This window comes from Myotis nattereri, assembly GCF_964212035.1.
Source record: "Myotis nattereri genome assembly, chromosome: 2".
Lineage (NCBI taxonomy): Eukaryota > Metazoa > Chordata > Mammalia > Chiroptera > Vespertilionidae > Myotis > Myotis nattereri.
Window position 1 is genome coordinate 115,664,254 of NC_138076.1, and position 18,745 is coordinate 115,682,998.

General features: G+C 43.9%; 1 protein-coding gene across 1 annotated transcript in view; it reads left to right on the forward strand.

Moving 5' to 3' along the window:
• The first annotated feature begins 1,159 nt into the window (after positions 1 to 1,159).
• FLT1 (fms related receptor tyrosine kinase 1) overlaps positions 1,160 to 18,745 on the forward strand; it is a 197,052-nt gene continuing 179,466 nt past the window's right edge. The window contains exon 1 of the mRNA XM_081083615.1: positions 1,160 to 1,812. Coding sequence (XP_080939741.1) covers positions 1,749 to 1,812 — 64 coding nt within the window. The 5' untranslated portion in view covers positions 1,160 to 1,748. The remainder of the gene's footprint in view (positions 1,813 to 18,745) is intronic.

The window sequence follows — 18,745 nt, forward strand, 5'->3', positions numbered from 1 at the left end:
GCGTGTTTACTAACTGTTGACTGAATGAGCTGTGGTTTTTCTGAGGAATCAGGCCATGGGGAGGTAGAGGAAAGGAGTCAGGGAGCGTGGCGCGGCGCACGGGAAAAATGAACAAGGGTGGCGAAGCCGGCGGACGAGCTTCCTTTTAAACCAGGAGGGACCGTGGCTCAGCGGCCCTGGCGCCAGGTGCTCCGACACGCGTTTCCTGCGTCGGGCGGCGGCGGCAGGGACCTGTCCTTGCTCTGCCGCCCAGAGGTGTGGCAAGTTCTGGTTGCCCAACTTTCCCAGGCGGGGTGGTAGTCCCGTCCTTCAGGAAGAGCCGCTGGCCCGGTTCTGGAGCCATCGCAGTTGCTTTTCTCAGGACCATCGTCCCAATAGAACTATTTTCGAAGCGCCGGTGTTTACCGGCACAGCGAGGACGCTTCAGCCGCTGAGGCAATGGGAACAAACTGAGGCACAACGCGGATGAGCGCCACCGCAAACGACCCAGTGCCTCAAGGCAGTTTCACCGCGCTTTGTCCAAAAGCAGCAGCCACTCATCTTCCGCGGCCAGCTGCCACCAGAAAGGTTTTTTTGTTGTTGTTTTTTTCGCCCCTCACTCCTGAGCATTTAGGAAATAAAGTTCATGACCCGGCCTTTACAATTTGCAGTTTCACGCCTCAGCTTTTCAAAAGGTATCGTGATGTTATTCCTTGTTTTGCTTATAGGAAGCGGAGAGTTTAGGAAATGTCTTGGGCGGGTGCAACGGCGGCCAAAAAAGACACCGACGCATTGCACTCTCTAGTGACGCAGTCCTCCCAAAGGTGCCAGGCAGGCGGCCGGTGCCCTCGGGCTGTCCCGGTCCAGTCCTGGGTGCTGAAGGTGTCCGGCATCTTCCGACGTGTGGGGACATTCAGGGAGCTCGCGGGGACGGGGGACGCGGGGGGGGGGGGACGCAGGGGCGGCGGCTGGATTAGGTGGGAAGAGCAAGGAAGGAGAGGGAGTCGGACGGAGCGTCACTCCTGGGAGCCATGGACACCGCGGCCAGCTTTCCATGGGTCGGACTTTGTGCGCGGGGGCTGTGCGGTGACGCTCCAGTCCTGTGCCCTTACCGGCTTCGGGCGGTCCCCGGGGCTGAGCCAGCCGGGCGGAGGGAGCCTGCCGAGATTTCCTGAGCTCTAAGGAAGGAGGAGGGCACGCGGGTTAGAGGGCCGGGAACGGGACCCAGAACCTGCCCCGACCGCGCTCGGGATCCGGGCCGCCCGTGCCACCCCGCACGCCCGCGCTCTGCCCCCGCCCCCGCCCCCGGCGCCCCCGCCCCGTCCGCAGCCGTAGGGAACGAGGTCCCGGAGGAAGAGGGTAGGTGGGGAGGAGGGTGACGGGTGGGGGACCCCTTGACGTCACTGGAAGGAGGTGCCGGGGTAGGAAGTGGGCTGGGGAAAGGTTATAAACGGCCCTAGCCCTCGGCTCCTCTTCATCGAGGTCCGCTAGAGGCTCAGAGCGCGCCGCACGGACACTTCTCGAGGCTCTTCCCCGGCGGCTGGGCTTGGAGCGGCTCCGGGACTGCAGCGCAGCCGCCAAGGACGCAGGGCTGCGAGGATTACCCGACAGTGGCGTCTCCCTGACTGGAGCCGCAAAGAGGGGCGCTCGGGGCGCGGGAACAGAGTGCGGGGCCGGCGGCGGCGGAGAGCGGGAAGACAAGCTCGGCGGCTGGGTCGGTCCCCGCCAGGAGCGCGGGCACCAGGCGGGCAGGCCCCGTCGCGCTCACCATGGTCTCCTGCTGGGACACCGGGGTCCTGCTGTGCGCGCTGCTCGGCGGACTGCTGCTCACAGGTTAGGCTGGCCGAGGCCGCGATGGGAGGCGGGGGGCACACCCAGGGGCGGGGGACACGCGGGGAGACGCGCCTCCGCTGGAACTGGGGCGGGAGTCTCACTCCGCGCGCCGGGGGTCGTGGCGCCTTTCTCCGCCGCGGGGTCAAGACGCGCGCCTCGAAGAGCAGCTGGAGGGGCCCGCGGGCGTCGCCACCCTGGATGGCACTGAGGCTGCCCTCGGCGGCTGGAGTCGCGGACCCGCTCTGCCTGGCTCCGGGCTCGGGGACCTGCCTGACACTCAGACCAGTTCCCAGGCAGCCGGTCCGAGGAGCCCCCCGGAGTCCGGCGCCGCGGCTCCACGAGCGCCCGCGAGGCCGCCCGGGGGCTGGGCTGAGCCCCGCGGTGGCGATGGTGGCACTGGCCACGACGTCGCGCCTCGAAAGGGAAGGAGGAGAGCCCGCTAGCAGGGGGTGGTGTGCTTGCCGGGAGCAAACAGGTCCCCGGAGATGGCAAGAGCTGGTACCCTTCATCCCGCGAAGGGCCCGCGTAGGACTGTCCACGCAACGTTCCTCCAGCGCCCACTCCTCTGGCGGGTCCCGGGCCGCGGACTGGAGCGCGCTGCGCGCAGCCACGGGAGGAGAAGGGAGCCCTCCACCGGTCCCGCCCAGGTCGCCGGTCGCCGGCGAGGGCAGTCCAGAACCCAAGTACCATTAAGTTTCGGAATTGCAAGCCTAGCCTTTAAATTCCAAAAGAAGAAAGGGCGGATGGTTTGGACCAAAAGATGCGGTTTGAGCGATTGGTGCTATCCACCCCTCTGCCGGGTGTTAAGAGAAACTGGAGGCTGAGTGGTCCGGGCTCGGGAGGTCACACCGCGGTGAGACTGGAGGCCGCCCCAAGGAGGCGTCAAACCCGAGGGGATTTAGCGAATGGACCCCGTCTCTGCCCGGCGGGTTCAGACCCACGCGACAAAAGACAGTAACATCAAATAAGTTACTGCAGTGATTCAGGGAAGGACAGTCAGGACAGTTGGGCATATATATTTTTTAAAATGCTTGTTAAACCCCAAAGCTGTAACAGTTAAATATTTTCTCAGTAGAAAGACGAATTAGACCGTCAGTTTCTAAATAACAAGCTATCGATCCAATTAGATTAGTGAACAACCCGAGGGCACGGCACAGTCCTAATGTCCGAGAAACTCGCTGTAAGTTGGAAAAAGTTGCTATAACGATTAAAATGAAATATTGCTGTTCGAATTCAAAAATGCATTTTTTCGTTTTGAAAAGTCGCTTTTAAAAAACAATTGCTTAGAGCATCTAAATAACTTGCTGAAGTTTATCTATCTATTATGTAAAGGTAATTCTAGGTAATGACTGTAAGTCCAAAAAATGGAGGGAAGAATATATATTTAATTGACTTCTGCTTTGCACAGATATATCTTTATTTTTGTTTCAAAACTGTGGTCAACCAGTGAAGTATAGTTCTCGTTGTGATTAGGGACCACTTAGATGCGTGGAAGGTTGGCAGAAACCTAAGAAGATCCTCTTGTGATTTCTCTTAGATATTATTTTACTTAGAAGGAGGCAGGAATCTTGGAACTCGTTTGTGGTTTTTAAAAAATTTACATGTGTTGTAGGAAGAAAGAAAGACAAAATACTGGCAAGGTGAGAACCCTTTACCTGCCAGTTTAAGGAGCTATTGGGGCTTGTAGTTTCCAAGCCTGCCTTCCCAGACCACAGGCTTCTCTGGCTGATTAACAGAGAAACAGTTGCTACCTGCTTCTAATCTAGACCAAATCAGGACTTTCCAGCTGAACGGAGGGGCTGCAGTCTGGGAACGCGGCCCAGAAGGGGTCCAAGTTTCTGCCCAGTGGATCTATCAGGAGTCCACTTGCACCCATCATGAGCTGGGTCTGCTCACCTTCGATTGTTATATATCCTTTGTGTATTCATCAGTGATTATTACTGTGGGTGAATGATATGCAGGTGTGCCTTGAAGGATAAAATCACCAGATGCTCAATAATACAAAAAGATAATGCATCTCCCCTCCTAAAAAGTGTATTTACCTTCTTCCAAATATCCTGGGAAATAAAAAAAAAATGCCAATAATTCAGATACTTTCAAGTACTCTGTATTTCAGTGTCTTCCTCTTCAAAGGACACCAGCCCTCCTTTACTCCACACAGTCTCCTTATCTTACCTTTAAGTCGCCATGCCCTTGATTAAAGCCGTAGACCCTTTTTTTCTGGCCCCATGTTTCTTGAGTTTTTGAGCAACTAGCATTTACAATTTACTGTAACTAACTGGAAATGCTTGTGAATTTTGTGAGGAAGTCTACATTAATAACATAAAGTTAAATCAAAATGTACCTGAAAATAACACCCATTCTCAAATTGAATGTAATAAATCTCATAATAAAACTAATTTTACATAACAATTTTTGTTGTTTTCCCCAAGGTTTATGCAGCCACACCTTTTTGGTTGTGTTTTTTCTGAATTGCATATTGAAAACTTTATTTATAGCACTTGGCAATCCACTAGTTCTCCAACTGATAGATCATGTTGCAGATGAACTGTAGTTCCTCAATATTTTTACCTTACTTGTTTATTATTATTTGAAGTTTTTCTTTCCCTGTTGAAAATTCTATAAAAGGCTATCCATTTCTTTTCTAGTGAAACTTCAGTGAAACAGGCTTTTCTATTTTCATATATAAAATTCAGAAGTTAGAATAGATTATTTCTAAGACCCTTTCCCAACTCTAAATTTCAATGAACAATGCCAAGAAGTAGGCTGAACACAGTGTCTCTTTTTCTCCTCCCCTTACCTGTATTTGCATAGGAATGGATAGTAAACCCTGTGACACTAGAGCTGAAGCTGGAAGGATGAACAGGTTTCTCCTGCTATCAATAATCACACTGTGTTTTCTTTTTCCCTAGTAGAATACACCTGACCCACCAATTAACTTGGTCTTTAATGGGTTGCAGGAGCTAAGCTATTAGAGTATGAGTATGCACAATCCGGTAGTAATAATTATCTTGGGCTTTTTTTTTTTTTTTTTTTTACTAGCAGAATGCATAACTCTAGTTACATTATCTTTTCTAAGGATGTCAGTCATTTTAAACTCATATGCGTTTCTTTTTATTATTATTATATTATCATTGTTAATGCTTACTTTATTCTAAAAGAAGTTTAGGTTTCAATGAGGACACTAAACCTCTATTTTATATTAGTTCTTAGAACAAACCAAATATTCACTTTGTTCTCCTTACCAAAAACTAAATCTACTTTGAAAGCATAGGATATTAAGGTTGAAAATGATATGTTGCAAAAAAAAATTGTTTTATATTGACCAAAAATGGCATGTCCTTGAGGATGGTTATCCAACCTATTGCCAAGTTATGGCTGGTATTTACTCTGCCTTGGGGAGTTCTGCAAAGCAAGAACAAATAACTGAGCAGTAGCTTCGGTAGAGCTTTAAGTTGAGATCCGTATGTGAATGGGCATAAGAATGGAGAGCCAGTGAGGGAAGCTCTCTTGGCACTTGAGTGTGAAATGCAAAGCTTGCTGGTGTTAGTCAGATTCTTGGTTCAGTTGGGTCAGGAGTTTGTTGGATATCAAGGACATGTAATTTTTCAGAGTATTTGTCATTGTGGATAGGGGAGGAAGGACATTTGAAATAACACCTGGCCCCCTTTTTTTTAAGTAAAAATATATTATTAAGAATGGTACAAAGCATTAGAAGCATCTGTTTGATTGGGTTTAACCAGTTTACTAGATCAGAAGAATCCATTCCATTTCATTGGCCTTAGCATACTGATGAGCTGGTTTGGAATGACAAGATCTCCTCCCACATGCCTTTCAGGATTACCAGTGGTTCCTCACATACTTGGGTGCTTGGAAAGTGCATGCTGCTCATTAAATTACTGGATTTTATACCAGATTGAGGGAGAGGAAGGAAATGGGAGGAATGGAGTAATTGAGGGAGAGCTTGAAAGGAAAGCCTCTGGCTTAGCATCTGGGACTGCAGGGGGGTTTCATTAAGGAAACGGTTCCATTGCGTCTGCTGGAGATAGTGGACTAAATTTCCTGCATTGCTGCTGGGGCGGATGTGGGGGGATGTCAAGAATTCCTGGGGATTTCCCATCAGTCTTGGTGAAGCCATTTTTGATTATTGCTCCTCTCCTTGATGTTTTTGAGAGATTTGATCTTGTTTCATTGAACACATACATTGAGAGAATGAGAAAGAACCTCCTAGATGGGATCTATTCACTTCAGAGATGAGAAAATACGCACAGAGTAGTTTAGTGATTTTTTTCAAGGTCAACAGCTGACTAGTGGCAGAAGCAGAACAGAACCCAATGTTCATACTACAGATAGCAGTTCTTCAAATATTTGTTGATTGACATTATTAAAGCACTAACATTTCTTTTTAAACTGGCATCATTTTTTAATACGGAATTTTCATCCATTTTCTTGAAGCCCATTGGGGTTTGCATGAAGAATATCGGAATTATGGCTGCTTGGTAGAACACTGAGAGATTTGGAGAGAAAATTGATATTCCTTGTGAGCAGTGCTGTACAAACTCTACCCCAGGCAAAGGAATTGCTCACCTTTTTTAGATGAGCCTTGCACATTCATTGCCCCATGTTTGTGCTGTTTGTCTGCTAGACCCTTTTACTTCCTGCACTTATCCTCCCCTGCCTTCAGAGTCCAGCTCAGAAACCTGTGAGTGTCTTCTCGTAGCCCAGACAGAATGAATGGTTTCTCCTATCCCTGCATGTACTCTCCTATATGTAGCTGCACTATGTGCCCCTCTTCCAGTCCTCCCCTGGTGTTGTTAGTATTCTGTTTATGTGGCTGTGCCCTTACCCTTTGAGAAGAAGAGGCCATGTCTTAGCTGCCCTTAGATCCCAGGCACCTAGTGTGACACCTGGCATGGAGGCTTTCTTGGAATGAATGAGTGAATGAATGAGTGATGTAGCCACACCACTATTTCAAAGAAATCTCTCAGGGCCAGATATGAATTTATTCCAGTATATGAATGTGCTTCGGCCTGTCCATTTGGCCTCAGTTACAGTAGATTCTTTACAGGGATTGTTCATAATAGATGGTGTTTATCCTGTGTAGTGAGTGACTAAGATATAGGAAATCAGCTATGAACTTCAACTCTCTGAGATACTTATCCCTGTAATCCCTCCTGTTTTGTTATGATGCTTCATTGGGGTCTCTGATCCCCTAAAAGCCTTGCTTTAGTCTGTGCAGAAGTTCTGTTTAGCCTCTCCTGGTGAGGTGTCAAACACTCAGCTTTACTCTGCAATGTCTTACCAAATTTTTAGAGATAACAGTTCTCTCATATTTTATGCTTTGACTTACTATTCCTCCCACATACTCAACCCTGAGTCCTTGGGTGCTATAATGCAAACCGGAAGGCAAAGACCTGGCCGCCCTCAGCATCAATGCTCTGCTTCAATAGTAGCTTTTGATTTCAAGCCACTAGACTAGGCTAGTCTTCCTGATTTTCTCTTTCTTTAGGATAGTTTCTTCTCAACCATTCATGCAAACAGGCTCCTGGCAGGATCATCCCACTAGGTAGGTCTGAGCCATGGATCTGAAAAATCTGAATCCCATAGTTGGGGCTGAAGTTGGTGCCTCCCTTCCCCCACTCCCATTCCCAGCCCCACACTTTGCACATGTCCACTACATACTCCAAAACACTCTCAAGGTGTGGTCCAAGGTCCAGCATCTGCTGCAAACTTAATTGAATTAGAGCCTGTATTTTAATAAAGTCCCCAGATTTTTTTTTGCACATTAAAAATTGAGATGCACTTGGCCAAGACATGGGAACAACCTTAGTGTCCTTTGATAGATGATTGGATAAAAAAGATATATGTGGTCCATATATACAGCCTTAAGAAAATCCTACCCAACCTTCAGAAAGAAAATGGAATACTGCCATTTGAAACAACGTAGATGGATCTTGAGAATATCATGCTAAACAAAATAAACCAGGGCAGTAAGTTAAGAACCATATGATTTCCCTTATGTGTAATATATATAAAACTGAAAGCAACAAGTGAAAAAATAAGAAAAAAAACCCCAATAGACAGACAATAGTATGCGGTTTCCAGAGGAAAAGAGGGGTGGGGTGGGTAGAAAAGGGTAGAAGGAGTCAAATATGTGGTGACAGAAGATTTGACTTGGAGTGGGTAACACACAATGCAATATACACATGATGTATTATAGAATAGTATACTTGAAACCCATGTAATTTTATTACCCAATGTCACCAAATAAATTTAGTATTTTTCTTTTTTAATTGAGAAGCACTAATTTCAGTAAGGGATTCTTAGCTCTGATGTCAGGGTCTAAATCCTTTTCACCAATATCCTTGATGACCTTTGACCTAGGTGACCAAGAGACTAGACCTAGGTTAGCCAGGAGCCTCTTCTGACTCCCACATTGTTCTTGTGTTCTGTCTTCTTCTAGGGCACATGTGTCCTACTTTAAGACTCTTTTTACAAAATCTTAGACTTAGCTTGGACCTGTAATCAAAGTAAACAGAAGTGTGGTCTTTAAGATACCATGGTTAACCAAATCCTGGGTGCAAGATCATGGTTTTAGAAAATATAGACTTGTAGAAAATAGTAAAAATGGACTTAGATAGGTTTTAACCATAAATGAAAATTTTATAAGACATTTGCTTCTAATACAAACTTACTTGGTGGTAAAAATCAGCCCAAGTGTGTAATCCAGAATCTTTATTGTCAAGAAGGCATCACTGTCTCGTGGTGTCATGCTATAACTGATAACAAATTTTTTGTTCTTACTGGCTTGAAATTTAATGTGTTTTTCCCTTGCATTCTTCCTCATCTCATTATTGCCAAGTCTTGGCAAATGCTTTTGTCTTTTCACAGATTATCACAGTGCTTACAGGCATTTTTTTCTCAGCCTAGTCTTCCATTCTTCTATTTAACAGCTAGAGGGTGAATAGATTTCCTTTCAAGCCACCCATCATGTGGTCTACGCAAGCCAAGGTATAACAATGATCAGGTTCTTTTGTTAAAAGAGGCCTGAAGTGAACCTTGTATAAATGAAAAGCTTGGCTTTCGTTATGTAAAAATATGAAACCACTTAAGCTCAAGGCCACTTTTAACAAAACTCTGATAAGTAATTCCTCTGCCCATTAAGTTCTATGAAACCCTTTGCTTCTCTCTAGGGTCATGGTCTCCAGCCTTGTCCCCACATTAGAATCGTCTGCAGAGTTTTCAAAAACACCCCTTCTTGCCCTGATGCATTCCTGACCAATTTAATCACAATTAGTCAAGTGGGACCCAGACATCAGTCATTTTAAAGCTCCCAAGTGATTCCAGTGGGTGGCTGAGGTTAAGAAACTCCTATTTTTGCCCAGCCAGCGGGGCTCCGTGGTTGAGCATCAACTTATGATCCTGGAGATCTCAGTTCAATTCCCGGTTAGGACATATCCCCAGGTTGCAAGCTCAAATCCCAGTGTGGGGTGCGTAGGAGGCAGCCAATCAATAATTCTCTCTCATCATTGATGTTTCTATCCCTCTCCTTTCTTCTCTGAAATCAATACAATATATTTTTTTAAAAAAAGAAACTCCTATTTTACCAGGCACCTGAATTACCTGGAGAACTTTGCTACACTAGAGTGTTGGGTCCAACCCCAGAGTTTCTGACTCAGTGGATCTGGAGTGGGGCCCATAACTAGCATTTCTAACAACTTTCCAAGCGATGCTGATGCACCTGATCCAGAGACCACATGTTGAGAACCCCAGCCATAGGGATGGTTTAAGAGGCCTGGTCACCTGGGAGGCACCTGCCCTGCGCCAATCTGTAAAAGGAACTGAATCATCACTAGACCTATAACAAGGTGGAGGAAACTATTTACAAGAATGCATGCCAGGAAGAGTATGTGTTAGTAGCAGAAGGAATACGAGGAGAAAGTGCTTGGGGCATGCCATCAGAAGATGTGGTAGAATTGCCTTCTGAGGAAAGTGGGTCTGTATTGCCGAGTGGGGCATGCGAGTTAGGATCTAGAACTGAATTGATGGTCTAGACCCGTGGTGGGCAAACTGTGGCTCGCGAGCCACATGCGACTCTTTGGCCCCTTGAGTGTGGTTCTTCCACAAGATACCACGTGCGGGCGCGCACGTACAGTGTAATTGAAACTTTGTGGCCCATGTGCAGAAGTCGGTATTTTGTGGAAGAGCCACACTCAAGGGGCCAAAGAGCCGCATGTGGCTCGCGAACCGCAGTTTGCCGACCACTGGTCTAGACAATAGTCCTCTTTCTCTGCCTTACACCACACAGCATGCAGTCTTCCCTCTTTATAAATATTGGAAAATGTCTACAGAGTCCTTTTGAAAGGTGCCATATATTGACTTGTCTCAGGCACCCATGTGCCTTGGTGCAGCCCTGCCTCCCTTCACAGCACAGTGCTCTTTGGAGTCTCATAATGCTTTCCCTCTCTAATGGAGCCTCTGTATCCATATTTCCTTTTGTGGGACCTGTGTTGCCCCACTTGGGTGGCTAACGTCTCCCTGTTGGAGCAGTATAGTTCTGCTGGCTCTTGTGATGTGCCAGAGGTCTGTCCTCATTGGTGAGAAAAGTCACTACCCAGGTGGAGACAGCTGGCTCCCACTCTGCAGAGCCGTGGTGCTGGGCCCTTTCTGTGAAATACTGAGTTTTCAAGCTGCTTCTCCTTCCCTGAGAGCACCTGGGGTAATTCCAGGGCATTGAAGGCCTCATATTGTGTGAGATCCACATAAACATTTTCATTTTCAAATATAGACAGGGCATATGCATTATGCACCACAGAGTCACTGATTTTGCAGGCCTGAATCATGGTAGCATTGGCTATCTGTCATCTATTGCTACTCAACAAGCTGCCCCCAAACTCAGTAGCCAAAAAGAATTCATTCTTTCTCATGAGTCTGTGGGTTAGAAATCTAGGCTACGTTCGGCTGGGTGGTTTTCCTTCCGTTCCTACCTGAGTCACTCATGCAGCTGTAGTCATCTGGCATTTCAACTGGGACCTTGATGCTGGCTGTCACTGGGCCTTCCTCTTCACGCAGTCTTTTGCCATCCAGAAGTCTTGTCCTGGCTTCCCTATGTGGAGACAGGGCAGTCCAAGAGGGCGATGGTGGGAACAGCATGGCCTTTTGAGGCTTGGGCTTTGGAACTTTTACCCCACCCCTTCTGCCATATGATTGGCCATAACCTGGAGTTAAGGGTTGAGGAAATAGGTTTTTGGTGGGAGAAGTTGTACAATATTGTGGTCATGTTTTTCAATCTACCACACCATACCACTATTTAGTACTTTGTCTTTTCTTTCAGTCTAGATATTAGGTTGGAGTTTGGCTGAGAAAATAATTGTGAATAATGCCTTGGCCCTTCTCCACAGAACCTGTGAGTGACACACTGGTCCATTGAAACACTTCCTATTCAGAAGCCTTTTGATTAGGGTTCATGCCAGGTTGGTGCTGCTAACTTCTTATGAATACCATGACACCAGCAGGGAGGACAGCTGATATTCAGATTCTTTGTGCAGACAGCTCTGCAGCTCCTTGGGGCTTATTTTGTAGGGCTTCTGGTTGAGCTTCTTCTACTGGAGGATGTGGGGAGGCTGTAGGCTTTGGGGGAGGGGGAAGGAGGAAACTGATCCCTGATTGTCAGGCACTTTGATTTATATTTTTTTTATCTTACTCAATCCCAAGAGGTAGCACAGTACTCTTCAGTATAAAGAAACTGAGTCTGAGGTCCACTAAATACTTTTTCTAATCACAGTGGTAAGTAAGGCTGGAATTATTTCAGTCTCATTGGGTCAAACTCCAAACCTTCCTGCTCTCACCCTGCCTTCCAGCCTAAATTACAAGAAGAGAAGGAAATGAGCATGGATAAGAGTGTGCTCATCATTCTCTTCTTTCCAAACCATTCTATCCTTGGAGTTTTGCCATCTCCAAGGAATATGAGAGGCCTCTGCTACTCTAGTTTAAAGTGGCCTTGGGATATTTCACTTCAGTGTGTGGCCGACACCATGACAGAATTTTAACCATGCCAGTTATTTTTATCAGGGGTATTCAAGTGCCAGCCCATAAACTTAAATCAAAAAAGGATCTTCAAAGGCATTAAGAACATGATTTTTTAAGGGATTCCAAACTGCTCTCCTATAAGTGACTTTAAACTAAAGCAGAAGGGACTCCAAAATGGCAGCAGAGTAAGTGGATGCTACACTGACATGCTCCCAGGACCAAATTGAAATTACAACTAAAATACAAAAAAACCAACTGAAGACTAGCTAGAGAGAACCCTGATAACCAAGGATGGAAAGTGACCACATAGAGACTGGTAAAAAAATACGCAGGAGCAAAAGGGCTGACCGGGAAACCACAAACAACAACTAAAGTTCCAGAGGGATATCTCAGCTGTGGGGGACCCCACTGAGAACTCTGGGGTCTAAACCCCAAGCTGAGATCCCCAGCCAAGAGCACCATAACTGAGAAAGGTGCCCACAAAACATCTGACTGTGGAAAGCAGCATGGTTGCTATCTGCCAGAGAGAGAGAGCTGGAAATGCAGGCACCTTCTCAAAGGGCCAATGCACAAAATTGCTTGCACAGCCATTCACCTTGGGCTCCAGCAGAAGGAGGGCAGAATGGACTGAGGCTATATAAACAGAAGTAAGGGTTGGAGATCGGAGGGCAACCACACTGGTTTCCTATGCTGAGCCATTCCCTCACATTGCAGAGGACATCTTTCTCCGGGAGACCTTTGCTATCCAGGTTGTATTTGCCTGAAGGGAAGGCAGTTGCCCCACCCTATTGGAAAACCCTTCACCCTACCCTGTGGAGTTTTTGAGGCCCATTAAGAGACTGAGACTAAAAATGAGCCTGCTGGCAGAAGCAATTGCCCTACCATGTTGGAAAACCTCTTGCCCCACCCTGTAGTTGATAGCCTGAGGCTAATCAAGACTAAATGCAATCAGACTGCAGGCAGAGCTGGGTCTCTGGGGAGGCTTTGAGTCTTTTCCTGATCTAAAGTGGGCCCAAGGCTAGGAAAAGCAGGCCTTGGCACACATCTTGGTCCTTTCCAAAAGCACCCAGCCCCAGCAGAGGGAGCCATAAGCAGTGGATTGCTGATAGCTCCAAACAGGGTACTCAGAACCAGTCAGAAACAGCATCTGACACTGCCCTGCATTCGAGATTGGGGGGCAGTCATAAACCCAAACAGGCAGCCAAAATGGAGAGGAAAAAATATAAGCCCCAAATGAAAGAACAAGAGAATTCTCCAGAAGGACTAAATGAAATGGAGATAAGAAATTTATCAAACATAGGGTTCAGAATAATAATGGCAAAGATGATCAACACCATGAGAAAAGATATAGTAACTCTGAAGAATGGTATAACACTAATAAAGAACATAGTGGAAGGAATACACAGCAGATTAGGGGAAGTCAAGAATTGGATCAGTGAATTAGAAGACAGGGTAGAAAAAAATCACTCAATCAGAGAACCAAAAAGAACAAACAATTAAAAAGCAAAAGGACAGCTTCAGGGAGCTGTGGGACAACATGAAATGTAACAATATTCACACTATAGGAATGCCAGAATGGGAAGAAAATGAGCAAGGGATAGAGAATGTGTTTGAAGAAATAATGGCAGAAAACTTCCCTAGCCTGGTGAAGGAAAAAGTTACACAAGTCAGGAGGCACAGAGAGCCCCAAGCAAGAAGAACCAAACAGGCCTATGCCCAAACACATCATAATTAAAATGCCAAAAATTAAAGTCAAAGAAACAATCTGAAAGGCAGCAAGAGTAAAGCAAATTTGTTACTTACAAAGGAGCTCCCATAAAGCTGTCAGTTGAGTTTTCATCAGACACTCTCCAGGCCAGAGGGGAATGGCATGAAGTATTCAAGGTAATGAAAATCAAGGATCTGAAACCAAGATTACTATATCTAGCAAGGCTATCATTCAAAATAGATTGTGAAATAAATAGTTTCCCAGACATAAAATGACTAAAGGAGTTTGTTACTACCAAACCAGTACTGCAAGTAATGCTAAAGGGACTGTAATGAGAGGAAGAAATAGAGAAACATAGGCATTAAGAATTAAAATGGCAATAAATAAGTACCTATCAATAATAACCTTAAGTGTGACTGGATTAAATGCTCCAATCAAAAAACATAGGGTAGCTGAATGGATATGAAAAATGACCCTGTTTACAAGAGACCCATCTCAGAATAAAAGATTCACACAAGATGAGAGTGAAGGGATGGAAAAAATGTTCCCATGCAAATGGAAACAACAACAACAAAAAAAAGCTGGCGTGTCAATACTTATATTTATAAAATAGACTTCAAAATGAAGGCCATCACAAGAGACAATAAGGGTCACTACATAATATTAAAAGAATAGATCCACAAGAGGATACAACCCTGGTAAATATATATGCACCCAATATAGGACCTGATATAGATAGTAATAATACACACACACACACACACACACACACACACACACACACTTCTGGAGGACTTTAAAGAAGAGATTGATAGCAACACAATCATAGTAGGGAACTTTAATACCTCACTAACTTCACTGCATAGATCCTCCAGACAAAAAATTAACAAGGAAACAGTGACTCTAAATGATATACTGGATCAGATTTAAATGACATTTCTGGAACATTTCACCCCAAAGCTGCAGAATGTACACTCTTCTCAAATGCACATGGGTCATTCTCAAAGATAGATCACATGTTAGGACATAAAACAAGTCTCTACAAATTCAAGAAGATTGAAATGAGATCAAGCATCTTCTCAGATCATAATGGAATGAAATTAGAAATCAGCTACACTAAAAACATTCAAAAGCTTTTCAAACACATGGAGGCTAAATAGCATCTTATTAAACAATGAATGGGTTACCAATGAAATCAAGAAAGAAACAAAAAACTTTCTGGAAACCAATGAAAATGAACACACAACAACCGCAAATCTCTGGGACACAGCAAAAGTAGTCCTGAGAGGAAATTCATAGTACTATAGACCTACCTAAAAAAAGAAAAATTAATGATAAACTATTTAACCCTACATCTTAAAGAACTTGAAGGAGAACAAGAAAAGTCCAGAGCAAATAGAAGGAAGGAAATAATGAAGATTAGAGCAGAAATAAATACAAAAACAATACAAAAGATAAATGAAACCAAGAGCTGGTACTTCAAAAACAAAAACAAGATTGAAGAACCTTTAGCCAGACTCATTAAGAAACAAAGTGAGAGGACCCAAATAATTAAAATCAGAAATGAAAGTGATGAAGTAACAAATGACATCACAGGAATACAAAGAATTGTAAGAAAATACTATGAGCAACTATATGTCAACAAGCAGACAATGTGGATAAAATTGACACATTCCTAGAAAAATACAATCTTCCAAAACTGAATCAGGAAGAATCAGAAAACCTGAATAGGCTAATAACAATTGATGAAATAGAAGCAGTAATAACACCCCCCCCCCCAAGCAAGCAAAAGCCCTCGTCCAGACAGCATCATAGGGGACTTTTACCAAACATTCAAAGAACTAATACCTATCCTCCTCAAACTATTCTAAAAAATCCAAGAAGAAGAAACTCTTTCAACCTCTTTTTATGAGGGCAACATTATCTTAATTCCAAAACCAGATAAAGAACTACAAAGAAAGATAATTAGAGACCAATATCCCTGATGAACATAGATGCTGAAATCCTCAACAAAATATTAGTAAGTCAGATCATACACCATGACGAAGAGGGATTTATTCCAGGGATGCAAGGCTGGTACAATATTCACAAATCAATAAATGTGATACATCACGTAAGCAAACTGAAAGACAAAAATCACATGATCATACCAATAGATGCAGAAAAGGTATTCAACAAAATCCAATATCTATTTTTTATAAAAACTCTCAGCAAAGTGGGAATTGAGGGATCATACCTCAACATAATAAATGATATATATGACAAGCCTACAGCCAACATCATACTCAATGGACAAAAACTAAAATCATTTACCTAAGAACAGGAACAAGACTGGGATGTCAGCTTTCACCACTTTATTCAACATAGTACTGTAAGTGCTAGCCACAGCTTTCAGACAAGAAGAAAACATAAAAGGCATCCAAATTGGAAAGGAGGAAGTAAAACTTTCATTATTTACAAATGACATGATATTGTACATAGAAAACCCCAAAAGACTCCACCAAAAAACTACTAGATTTAATAAATGAATTTGGCAATGCAACAGGATATAATATTAACACCCAAAAATCGATAGCATTTTTAAACAGCAATACTGAATTCTCAGAAAGAGAAACAAAACAATCCCATTTATGATTGCAATAAAAATATTAAGATACCTAGAAATAAACTTAACCAAGTAGGTAAAAGACTTGTACTCATAAAACTACAGGATGTAGTTGAAAAAAGAGATGGAAGAAGATATAAACAAATGGAAGAATATACTGTATTCATGGATTGGTAGAATTAACATCATTAAAATGTCCCAAAGCAATCTATAGAGTCAATGCAATCCCTATTAAATTACCAATGGCATATTCACAGATCTAGAACAAATATCCCCAAAATTTATATAGAACCAAAAAAGAACCCAAATAGCTACAGCAATCTTGAGAAAGAAGAACAAAGTTGGAGGGATCACAATAGCAGATATCAAGTTATACTTTAAAGCCACTGTAATAAAAAACAGCCTCATACTGGCACAAGAACAGGCATATAGATCAATGAATCAGAACAGAGACCCCAGAAATTGATCCATACCATTATGCTCAATTAATATTTGACAAAGGAGGCAAGAGCATACAATGGAGTCAAGACAGTCTCTTTAATAAATGGCATTGGGAAAATTGAACAGATACATGCAAAAGAATAAAGTTAGACTACCAACTTACACCATATACAAAAATAAACTCAAAATGGATAAAAGACTTAAATATAAGATGTGAAACCATAAAAATCCTAGAAGAAACTATAGGCAGCAAAATCTCAGACATCTCTGATAGCAATATGTTTGTGGATACACCTCCTAGGGCAAAGGAAACTAAGGAGAAAAAACAAACAAGTGGGATTACATCAAAATAAAATCTGCACAGCAAAAGAAGCCATCAACAAAATGAAAAGGGAACCCACTGTATGGGAGAACATGTTTGGCAATTATATATCTGATAAAGGAATAATATCCAAAATATATAAGGAACTTATGCAACTTTACAAAAGGAAGACAATCCAATTAAAAAATGAGCAAAGGACCTAAATAGACACTTGTCCAAAGTGGACATATAAATGGCCAAGAGACATATGAAAAAATGCTCAAAGCCACAGATCATCAGAGAGATGCAAATTAAAACAACAATGAGGTATCACCTCACATCTGTCAGAATGGCTACCATCAACAAATCAACAAATGACAAGTGCTAGCAAGGGTATGGAGAAAAGGGAGCCCTAGTACGCTGATGGTGGGAATGCAGACTGGTGCAGCCATTATGGAAAACAGTATGGAATTTCCTCAAAAAATTAAATATGGAACTATCATTTGACTCAGAGATTCCACTTCTAGGAATCTCTCCTAAGAAACCTGAAACACCAATCAGAAAGAATGTATGCATCCTTATTTCATAGCAGCACAATTTATAATAGCTAAGATCTGGAAACAGCCCAAGTTCCCATCAAAAGATGAGTAGATAAAAAAGCTCAGGTACATTTACACCCTGGAATACTATGCAGCCATGAAAAAGACAGCTATCTTACCCTTTGATTCAGCATGGATAGACCTGGAGAGTATTATGCTAAGCCAGTCAGAGAAAGACAAGTATTATATGATCTCACTCATATGTGGAATTTTATGAACAAAATAAACTGCTGAACAAAATAGGTCCAGAGACACAGAAGCATGAAACAGACTATCACATCTCAGAGGGCAGGTGTGGGTGGGTGGAAAGAGATCAACCAAAGAACTTGTATGCATGCATGTATAACCAATGGACACAGACAATAGGGTGGTTGAGGCCTGGGGCCGGGGGATGGGCGGTAGTCTATAAGGGGTCAATGGGAGAAAAAAGGGGGCACATGTAATACTTTCAACAATAAAGATAAAATAAACAAACAAACTAACTAACTAAAGCAAAAGGACGCTGAGACCAGCCATCCCTTTGACTCTGGAAAAGGCCTCATCATGCAGATCCTCTGAGAAAGCGGGGCTGTCCTCTTTCAGGTCGCTTCCAGGAATCCAGTGTCTGCTTCTCTGAGCACCTTTTAGATCCCAGAAACCTCAAAGACTTGGAACTTTTTCTCAATGAAATGAGTACAAGGAAGGACCCTGGTGTGTGTTTGACTGTGAAGGATTTGCTACCTAGATTGGGACAGGGGCCCACTTAATACCACCCCAGGGGAAGGTGCAGGAATACACCATCCAGCATCTCCTGAGCATGTGCACTTTTAACCTTACCCCCACTGACACCTAGAAGCTCAGGATGATTTGCTGAGTGTCACACACCCTTGTGGAGTGACCAGATTAGGATTCACAGACCTTCATCTTTCTGATTTTAAAAGCAGTGTCCTTTGCCCTGGCTAGGTGGCTCAGTTGGTTGGAGCGTCCTGTGCAAAGGAAGGTTGTGCTTTCATTGGGCCAGGCCACACACCTAGGTTGAGGGTTGGATTTCCTGTCAGGGTGTGGTCAGGGTATATACCTAGGGTAAAGGTTGGATTCCCAGGTGGGGTGTGGAAAGCAGCTGATGATGTTTCTCTCTCTCTCTCTCTCTCTCTCTCTCTCTCTCTCTCTCTCTCGTCTCTCTGTCAAATTAATAAACATATCCTTGGTTGAAGATTATTTTAAAAATCAAATAAAATCAAAACCAACATTTAACAAACATACCTTGAATG